The 10,442-nt window shown below is 34.9% G+C and overlaps 1 protein-coding gene across 1 annotated transcript; it reads left to right on the plus strand.

Annotated features, from left to right (window-relative positions):
• The first annotated feature begins 7,516 nt into the window (after positions 1–7,516).
• On the plus strand, positions 7,517–10,442 carry LOC7486997 (aspartyl protease AED3). The gene is made up of 3 exons (XM_002299165.3): positions 7,517–8,376; positions 8,702–9,176; positions 9,759–10,442. Exons 1-3 carry the CDS (start codon positions 7,930–7,932, stop codon positions 10,112–10,114), a joined length of 1,278 nt encoding a protein of 425 aa, XP_002299201.1. The 5' UTR covers positions 7,517–7,929; the 3' UTR covers positions 10,115–10,442.

Here is a 10,442-nt window from a genome sequence, read left to right on the forward strand (position 1 = left end):
TATGGCTAATCTCCTGTCATATCTCTTGAGGCTATTTCTGTGATAGTGTTCAGGTGCTGGTAGAATTGATTTTTCTTTGAAACTTAGGTTCACTGGTGTCTCTTCAGACGAGGGAAAAGCTATCAGCAGAGTCCCAACGATTCTTTACCATTGTCATTCTGGTGTTAGTATCTATGATTTCCATTTGTATAAATACTAAAATATGAACGGAAATGGTCCCATATTTCTTTGGTACCAGAGATTTTCATAGAGAAGCAACCTATTCTTGTTTTTGTTATAGTTGTTAAACTCGACCCGACTCGAACATGATTAACCCGACTCGACTAGAACATGATTCATCCAAAATGCCTGGATTGTTTGATTATTTGATTAAATGAAAAACCTGATACAACCTAGAATTTGGATGGTTGGGTTTCTATATCATATCAGACGAGAAGATTGTTTTTGATAACTTATAAATTGAGAAAACAAAAGGAGAGATTTCTTGTTTTTCAAGAAATTGTTTCTTTATACAAAGAAAAAAAAAAGTCTTCGGTGCTATCTTTACTCGTGGTAGCCACAAAAATGATTGGGAACTAGAATGTCTTGTTTTGGATAGTGATTAACATCGTAATAACGGTTGTTTTTTAAAATATTTTTTGTTTAGAAACGTATTAAAAATTTTTAATTTTTTTAAAATTTATTTTTGATATTATTACATCAAAATAATCTAAAAACATTAAAAATTTAATTTAAAATTAAAAAAATAAAATCTATGAAAAGAATAGTTGTAACTTGTAACGCGGAAACAAACGGTTTTTGAAAGAGGGGAGAGCATTTGACTGTTGATTAAGAGCTTGTTTGGCAGTGTGGTTGCGGGTGCTTTTTAAATAACTTTTCGTGCCAAAATACATGTCAATAATGTTTTTTCATTTTTTAAAAATCATTTTTGACATCAGCACATCAAAACGATCCAAAACATACAAATCATATTAAATTTTAATAAAAAAAAATTCAAATTTTTTAAAAACACAAGTTCAACGGCGTTCCGAAATGTTCCTTAATCACCATCATTTTGCTACATGTGAGTGTGTTATATGAGGCTCTCGCTTTTGCGTTTGCTATGTGTGGTATTCCACAACACAAAACGTAATGCTTTTGCTGCTGTATTTTTTATTTTTAATGGTGGACCTCATCACTAAAAATAAAAGCAAAAGCAGAAAGCCTAGACAAACACACTAGAAGCAAATGAAAGGTAGACCCCAAATCATTCCGTGTGGGCTCCACTACTTAAGTGTATTTTGATTAATGAGCCCTAGATCAGGCCCATTCCTGACAAACAGCCCACGAAAGCTCAGTACACTGAACCACGAGAAACTTCCATTTAGACATATAGGTTGTGGTCCCTTTCTATATTTCTAGTTAGTGGATTGGTGGGCCTCGTAGCTCATTACTTTCAGTCAACACGGTTGTTCCCTTTCTATTTTCTAGCAGTTCTTGAAATATATATATATATATATATATATATATATATATATATATATATATATATATATGATTATGACCACAAGATGTTGCCCATTTGGGTTTTTTTTTTATTATTCTTTAATCCACAAAGCATTACAAAAAAATTATCCACCACGAATTGGTTCGTAGGATCTCTTTCATGGGACATCAAAATCTAAAATGGAATTATTTTGAGAAAAAAAAAATTGATTCATAAATTATGAAAGCTATAGGATCGTTTTTATTTTAGTAGTGATCCTAGTCAGGGGTGTAATTAAAAAAATTTAAGTAGGAGTGTCATCATAAAAAAATTATAAGATTAGAATGCAAATATTTTATTTTTTGAGGGATTATATGCATATGAAAAATTTTAAAAATTAAAAACTAAAATTAATTTTTTTAAAACTTCTGGGGGTGCCAAACTCCCCCGGTGATAGTCCAAATCCAACCCTAATCTTAGCATAACTAATGATAATTTTCCATGCAATAATTAGGTGCTGTTTGGAACTACATTTCAAATGATATCTTTTTTAAATTTTGATTTGTTTTTAGATTTTTTTTTATGTTATGAATTATTTTGATGTGTTGATGTTAAAAATAATTTTTTAAAAATAAAAAATATATTATTTTGATGCATTTCCATACCAAAAACACTTTAAAAAGCAACAACTACTATATTATCAAACACGTCCTTAATCAAGACCTTCTAATAATAAACATGCTTTTAGAAAGTGCATTCAGTTTATCAAGTAAATTAAACTTCACTTGTTCATATAGGTTGATCTAGGACCTGTCATTGGTTTAGGGTAGGTCTACAAAAAAAATCAACTTATAACTGACTTGGTTTAGCCTAGTTGACCTTTTAGATTAATTAGTGATCTTGTCGACTGTTTTTTTAAATAGTTTTTAAAATGATATTGTTTTAATTATTTTTATTAATTCAACTCAATTAATATTGATCGAATTAACTTTTGACTCAACTTATGTGAGATCCACACAACTCAAACAATTTTTTTCTTTTTAATTTTTCAATTAAATACCATTTTTTTTCTTTTAATGAAACGCCATTTTTCTAAACAAAAATCCGTGTGCAAGAATTTCATATGTGAATTTGGAATTGCCGCAAACGAGCATGGTGTTTGAAAAGTTATTATACAGGAGAAAAACACCAATATGTTCTTCTTTTCCTTTCTTAATGGTTTTTCAAAAACAAGATCAATAAGAATCAAATCCTAGAATTACATTAATTTCCTTCCTTGCCAACATACTGAAGATGCTCATGATGACGTAGAAAATGCATGAACACAGCACATGAAAGCGTGTGAGCTTGTGTCGGCCAAAGAAGAGAAAACCCGAAACGACCACCACCACCACGACGACCCATATGCCATCAGCTCATGTGACACTACAACTCCACCGCGGCAGCATGAGTATATCTTAATTATTTATTTTAGCATCCAACAAAAAATAAAGAAGGCAATGAATAATGGGACAAAGAGTGAAAAACAAACAAGCCTGCAGAAAGTTTCCTGCAAGAGTTGGCTTTTTCTGCATCGTTCACGAGCACACACAGGCTCTCCCCTCCCGACTTCTATTCCCTCCACGGTCTTTTTCTCCCTTCCTTTCTTACTTCGGCTGTAGATTTTCGCTTCCTTAAAGTAAGATGTTAGGTTAGTGCAATGTACAGATTCACCAGTCTCTTTTCCCAATGTTCTTGGAACTTCACCGATTGATAGTTAAATCAGCCATGCCTGATGATAGTTTGGCTCGTTCAAAATCCGACACCAACTAATAAGACCTAGCTAGTTCATCCGCCGTATCGAGTCGTCTAAACCTGATTGGAATTAGTATCGAGAAGTTCTTTTAAAAAACCAAAATAATAGTCAAAGTTATTTCCTCGCAAACAAATATTTTTGTAGGAAATTTCAGTTCGAGAACTATATGGGCTTGGATTATGGCAGCACTGATTTGGCTAGCGAGTTCTAGGAGGCAAAATGCACTTTATTTTTGTAGAGTCATCTCCAAAACAGTCAACGGCGATTTTGATTATAGAAAGTGAGATCACGGGGTGAACAATTAGTCATATTTATAAATCTTTATGTTCAAAATCTGCCTCTTAATTAATCCATCCTTATAGTTTAAAATGGCTTGAATTTGTAAGAATTTTTCAATGATGAATTCATTCACTTACAATCATAACATGGAGTCAACATGCCAGCGATGGTGTTTTATCTTTTTCCTAAAAAATAATACCTTGGAGCAACAGAATCCTAATAAGTTTCTTGATTAATTGTAAAATCCGATCCAGTCCAGCTCTAAATCATAATATTTTAGATTAACTATTAATCAGACCGGACTGAGTTTAATAGCAATGTCAAAGCTATGCTGACAATTTCTTGAGCACTTAAGGATTGATTGCATTAATTAGTGGCTGATTGATTGCATTCATTAGTGGCTGAGAACTCGTGAATTTTCAACTGGACAACTAACTAACTAAGGATCAAGAAGCAATAAGCTGAGAATACTGAGTGATGGTGTAGCTCAACTGGTCAGGTTTTATGTTTATTATTTAGAGATCGACAGTTCAAGTCTTATAAATTTCAGGGTTATTGAAGATTTATATGGCCGTTAACTTCAGGACCCGTAGGATTAGTCGAGGTGCGCTCAAACTGGCCCTAACACCCAAGTTAATTAAAAAGAAGAAGAAGAAGCTATTGGTAAGAATCCTGAGTGGTGTAGCTCAACTGATCAGGTTTTATATTTGATCTTTAGAGGTTAACAGTTCGAGTCTCATAAACATCAGGGCTATTAAATGTTTACATGACCGTTAATTTCAGGACCTGTGAGATTAGTTGAGGTACATGCAAGTTAACCCGGACCCATGTTAATTAAAAAAAAACGAAAAAAAGAAAAGAAGCTGTCGGTAAGACTCATATTTCTGAGAGATTAATGGGTCAAGAAAGTGTGGGTGCCAGTCAAGAGGCCGTGAGTTTGTTCACGAGAACAGATATTATTCAACATTCACGTGTTGTCCTACCATCACTGCCACTCTCGATCCCACTTTAATTATTCCATGGTATAAAGCTGTGTTGCTTTTTTAAGTGATTCATATAAATTAATAGTAGATAAATCAATATCCTAATTAAATAAAATATAGAGATTTAACAGCTAAATCAATCATAATATAATAGAAAAGGAGGTGATCAAAACACCTTATTATATAGTTCAAATGGCTGGAATCAACAGAACGAGAAGAATTCAACAGTGTGAATCAAAATAAAGGTATTTATTTATACATTTTAATTAGCCCCTAGATCATACTATTTGAGTTTAATTATGTGCCTTGTTTGGATTCAAGGAAGCAGACATCGCTTTCTCTGGCACCTGCTTGTTTCCAGTTTTTCTCAGGTCGACGGGAGAGGCACAGTACCTACAATTCTTGGCATGTCCCTAAGGACTGGCTTCTTTCACTTTAATAAAGCTACAATGGCTTCTTTCATCGTTTTTTTTGTTATGATTTCAGGATGAGAAATTTCTTCAAATTGTATGTTGTTATACTAAGCTCCAAATTGGTGGGTGAAATATCTGTCAAAGTTTTAACAAAACAATTTAATTAAGATTTTTTTTTCAATATAGTTATCGGACCTGATTCGAGAATTAATATGAAAAAAAATCTGAGTTATTGAATAACTCAAAAAAATTTATCAGAGTTAAATTAGTTACATTTGGATTAAGTTTAATCAAATAGCCAAAAACTTAACCGAATTAATTAAATTAATTTTACCGAATCAAGAAATCCAACTTTGATTAGAGCCCATGTTATAAATTTTTCAGATCAATCTGACAAGTCAAGTCGGGTTAAACTATGATGATGATGGTATCATTAACCAAAAATTATGAATACGACCACTAAATCCTAGTTGTTTTTTTTTTTTTTTTTTCAGTCTTATCTAAACCACTGCATGCCATAACCTTCATTTAATCTAATAAACTTGAACTCACAAATTACACAAGCAGTAAGTGACTAACACAGTGCCACCAACAATAATAGGAGCAACATTATAGTACTCTTTTTTAAGTCTTAATGGAGTTGTTGAGTCCATCTCCTCAGTGCTCCCACCATTAAATAATTACAAAAAGATTAGATTCACAAAATCTAATTTCATTGAAGAGCACAAAGAAGTATTCTGATTGTTCCACTCTGAAGCAGTCACATGCAATTGAACCTATCATGCATGAGATTCATGTCAATTTCCAGTGGACAGAAAACCAGCTAATGGGTTGACTGTAACAGAGCTGAGAGTGACTGAACTTGTAGACGGGGCACTGTTTAATTTCCCGTCCAGCTAGCAAGCAAGAAATTTTACTTTCAACGAGAAGAAAGAAACAAGAACTCCCCATAAACGAACACCACGCCATGCTCGAAGGAGAGTCTGCCCATGCCCATGTTTTGTTTTAGAAATTCTGTGGATGATTGTGGCTGATGCAACTGCTCGTTTCCGAGCATTCCTGCTTGAAATGGAGGTTCGTGCATCATTTTTGAACAATCCAGACTGGACAGTCTTGGGCAACATTTCGCATTTTGTTTTATTTATCAATTAAAATATAATTTAGATCTCACTTCTAATTGATAAATCGTAACCTGAAATTAATGAAATAGCATGAGATTGAATGCTAAATTGCCCCACAACCATTCTTGTTTCCATTTATACTAGACAGCAAAAAAAAAAAAAAATAGTGATTCTCTTCTGTATATATTATCGACTGTCATTTCTAGACTAACTTGTAAATTTTTTTATATAAAATAAAAATATAAAAATATAAAAATATCATTCTTTACATCAAAATGATATTGTTTTTTATAACAAAAATCTAATACCCAACTGATTTTTATTTGATTAAGAGATGTTTTTGGATGATCTGCTTTATCTTACCCCAACTCTACTTTCCACTAGTGGAAAGTTGGGGGTAAGGACTGCAATTATCTAAAGAACCGACAAACCCTAGAAAATGTCCAAGCACCACGCACAAGAATCTGTATGCATGATAAAACAAAGCATTAATGATTCAATAGAGGTAAAAATGGTACAAGGATACTAAAAACTAAAAAAATAAAAAATAAAAAATAAAAGGTGTACTTGGCAAATCTCTTGTTCATAATGCTGTAATGTCCATCAATCATTTTTTTATAGTGAAATTGCATGTGACTGATCCTCGAAGTGATGTGTTTTAATACTAAAGTAAGCATTTTAATCATTTTTCAAACAATCTGGAAAAGAATCCAATGTGTTAAACCAGCCAAACAATTTGATTAAAATACTTTTTTTTTCTTACTATATTGTAAAAAAAACCTCAACTTTGACAAAAAAAAAACCCATAAAAATTCTCCCAATTCGTTACTAATATATAAAAGAGAGGGTTTTTTTTTTTTTTTTGAAGGATTTGCTAACAATTTTCTCAATAAAACCCTAACAGAAGGGACACATTCAAAAAGTCGTATTGTTTAGAGAGCAAAATCAAAGATTTGTTTTAGTCCAGGGAGTATCTATTTTTCCCACTCAAGTCCAAGAGGGTATTTTACGATTCAACCTTTAATTTTTACAATGTCGAAATTCCCTGTCAAACAACAGTAGATGCCAAGATATGGTGATGACAGAGACCAGTTGTACTGTTTGTGTTCTTGTCTAGAATTCTCTCTCTGCAAACCCTTTTCACACACTTTCAGATTATGAGCGCAAGAGTTTCACTGGTGTAAGAACCTTGAAGAAAACCAGGGAAAATTTAACTCAAACAGAGCTGCTGGCAATCGTATAATTGTTTTGAGGGGAACCATAGCGTCTTTTCAAGGAACTTTTGTGTAGTATAACGTAAAAAATCCCAACATTTTGGCTTTGTTGCTGACTTGATTCCCTTAATTTCGCATCATTAGCGCAGCTGCTGCTGCTGCATCATCTCTTTAGTCATGATGTGATCCTTAAGCTAGCTATCATGCATATCTGTCTATATATTTACCTATAAAGCACATCCCAAATCATCCCAAATCTATCTCTAAGTTCTCAAATCTAATATATAAGTAAAAAAACAGAAGATATTATATCTAGCTAGTAGGAAACTGACAAAGGCAGGAGAGGTCCAGCCTCCAAGAGGAAATGGAATACAGTCTGTTAGCATTCAACCCACTTACTCTCATTTTTATTATATGTTTGTTTTTGAGGTGAAATTATATTTGTTTTTAAAAAATTTTGATGTGATAATATCTAAAATAAGTTTTAAAAAATATTATTTTAATATATTTTTAAATAAAAAAACATTTAAAAAAAATTGAAGCACACTATTTCTACACTCTACATGACACCCCACTAGACATTACCCTTTCCCCATCTATATATACCACACGTTACCTCTCACTCCCTGTATCCTCAAGGCTCTTTTACTTTCACAACCATGAAAGCCTACCTCTTCTCCCTAGCTTTCCTATTCTTGTCCCTGGTCCAAGGGCTAAACACCAGAGGCCAAGGCACAACCGTCAAAGTCTTCCATGTCTACAGCCCACAGTCCCCATTTAGGCCCTCAAAGCCAGTATCATGGGAAGACAGTGTGCTCCAAATGCTGGCCGAAGATCAAGCTAGGCTTCAGTTTTTGTCAAGCTTAGTGGGCAGAAAATCCTGGGTGCCAATTGCTTCAGGCAGACAGATTGTGCAGAGCCCAACTTACATTGTTAAGGCAAATGTTGGAACCCCAGCTCAGACATTTCTCATGGCTTTGGATACCAGCAATGATGCTGCTTGGATTCCTTGCAATGGCTGTGTTGGGTGTTCCTCTACTGTGTTCAACTCTGTTACGTCCACAACCTTCAAAACCCTCGGTTGTGATGCTCCTCAATGCAAGCAGGTAATTAAATATGTTTGCAACCTTTCTTTATAAAGAATCATCTCTATATTTTCCATTGCTAGGAACATTAAATCTTAGATTTTGTGTTAAGAGTTAACTTCCTCCCTTATTAAGTCTTAGATCACTGTTAGAAAACATGTGGGGCAAGATGGAGACGACACGTTATTTATTTCTTGATCAGTGCAAAAGCTTGGAAGTGATAATTGACAGGATCCTTCACGGGACAAAAATCACTAAGAAATCCACTTTCCCGAATGAGAGATCATTGCCATTCATCACATGATTACATGTAGATATAATAACTTAAATGCATGAAAAATTGCAGGTACCAAACCCCACTTGCGGTGGCAGCACATGCACATGGAACACTACCTATGGCGGCTCCACCATTTTATCAAACCTCACACGGGACACAATTGCTCTATCTACTGACATTGTCCCTGGCTACACTTTTGGTTGCATCCAAAAAACCACAGGGAGCTCAGTGCCTCCTCAAGGACTTTTGGGCTTGGGGAGAGGTCCGTTGTCATTTTTGTCTCAAACCCAAGACCTATACAAATCCACATTCTCATACTGCTTGCCTAGCTTTAGGACTCTCAACTTTTCTGGGACATTGAGGCTTGGACCAGCTGGTCAGCCCCTGAGGATCAAGACCACACCACTGCTCAAGAACCCAAGGAGATCATCATTATACTATGTGAACTTGATTGGAATTAGAGTTGGTAGGAAGATTGTTGATATTCCTGCTAGTGCTCTGGCATTCAATCCAACAACTGGTGCTGGGACCATCTTTGATTCAGGTAATGCTTCACTCATCAATTATTTTCTCCCTTGTTCTTATCAAACACTCCTTGTCTCGATGTCCCTTTTGGCATGAATCTTTTAATTTATTGTGTAGATCCTGATGCTAGACCAAAAACTAAAGACATTTCTTTTAATTATCTAGCTAGAATAACAATAAACTAAACCCAAATGGTAAAGAGTAACATTTAATCTCAGTTCTATGAAGATCTTGCCAAGAGGCTGTTACTGGCACATTGTGTCTTCCAGCTTTCAGATCCTAGTAGGTACAGTTGAACTGTGCGTGGTCTTCAATCATCAAATGTGGACAAGAAAATAGTGACATGCAACAGAACACAACATTAGTCAAAAGATATATCTAATAATTCTTATGTGGGCCAAGAGTGTCACATTGTCCTTGTAATGCTTCACAAATCACATCCCAATGACCAAAAACTGGAGCTTTCTTCCCATTTTTTCAAAATTCCTTATGGCTATTTTGACGTGATCTTAACCAATTTATGTAAAACTATAGTGTCATCAAAGTTCTTAACGCCCATTTTGCTAGGATCACAATTGAAATCCATTTCTCTTGATTTCAGGCACTGTTTTCACCAGATTAGTTGCCCCAGTTTACACCGCGGTCCGTGATGAGTTCAGGAAGCGGGTTGGCAATGCAATCGTGTCATCTCTAGGTGGGTTCGACACATGTTACACAGGACCAATCGTCGCACCCACCATGACATTCATGTTCTCAGGCATGAACGTAACATTGCCACCAGACAACCTACTAATCCGCAGCACTGCCGGTAGCACCTCTTGCTTGGCCATGGCTGCAGCCCCTGATAATGTGAATTCTGTGCTGAACGTGATAGCCAACATGCAGCAACAAAACCATAGGATTCTTTTTGATGTGCCCAATTCAAGGATTGGTGTGGCTCGTGAGCCATGTTCTTGATTTTGTTAGCTTTGTTTTTTTCTTGGATGTGTCGTGTGATGTGAAGTGTCTTTGCTTGATGGAATCTTATTGCTTGGACTTGTCACTAACATAAAAAGAGGGAAGGTGAGGGAGCATGAGATAAAATTGATGTTATTTTGTAGGCTTTTGTGTACTTGATGTCACGGATTCTCTGTATTGGTGTATGTCTTTTCTTTTCTGTTTCTTTGAAGTTGATGATATATCTTAAACGGCTGTATCAGTGCCACGGGTTGCCTGCAGGTGTTTCAAGTCTTACCCTGTAGATATTGTTCTAAACTCCATCAATAATTATAGCTGTTTAATCTAA

This window comes from Populus trichocarpa, chromosome 1, assembly GCF_000002775.5.
Source record: "Populus trichocarpa isolate Nisqually-1 chromosome 1, P.trichocarpa_v4.1, whole genome shotgun sequence".
In the NCBI taxonomy this organism is placed as follows: domain Eukaryota; kingdom Viridiplantae; phylum Streptophyta; class Magnoliopsida; order Malpighiales; family Salicaceae; genus Populus; species Populus trichocarpa.

Bases quoted from the DNA above. Each gene is read 5' to 3' on its own strand.
- LOC7486997 (XM_002299165.3), top strand. From the start codon at position 7,930: ATGAAAGCCTACCTCTTCTCCCTAGCTTTCCTATTCTTGTCCCTGGTC. The intron at 8,377-8,701 runs GTAATTAAATAT...GAAAAATTGCAG, and splicing joins ATGCTCCTCAATGCAAGCAG to GTACCAAACCCCACTTGCGG. The intron at 9,177-9,758 runs GTAATGCTTCAC...TCTTGATTTCAG, and splicing joins TGGGACCATCTTTGATTCAG to GCACTGTTTTCACCAGATTA.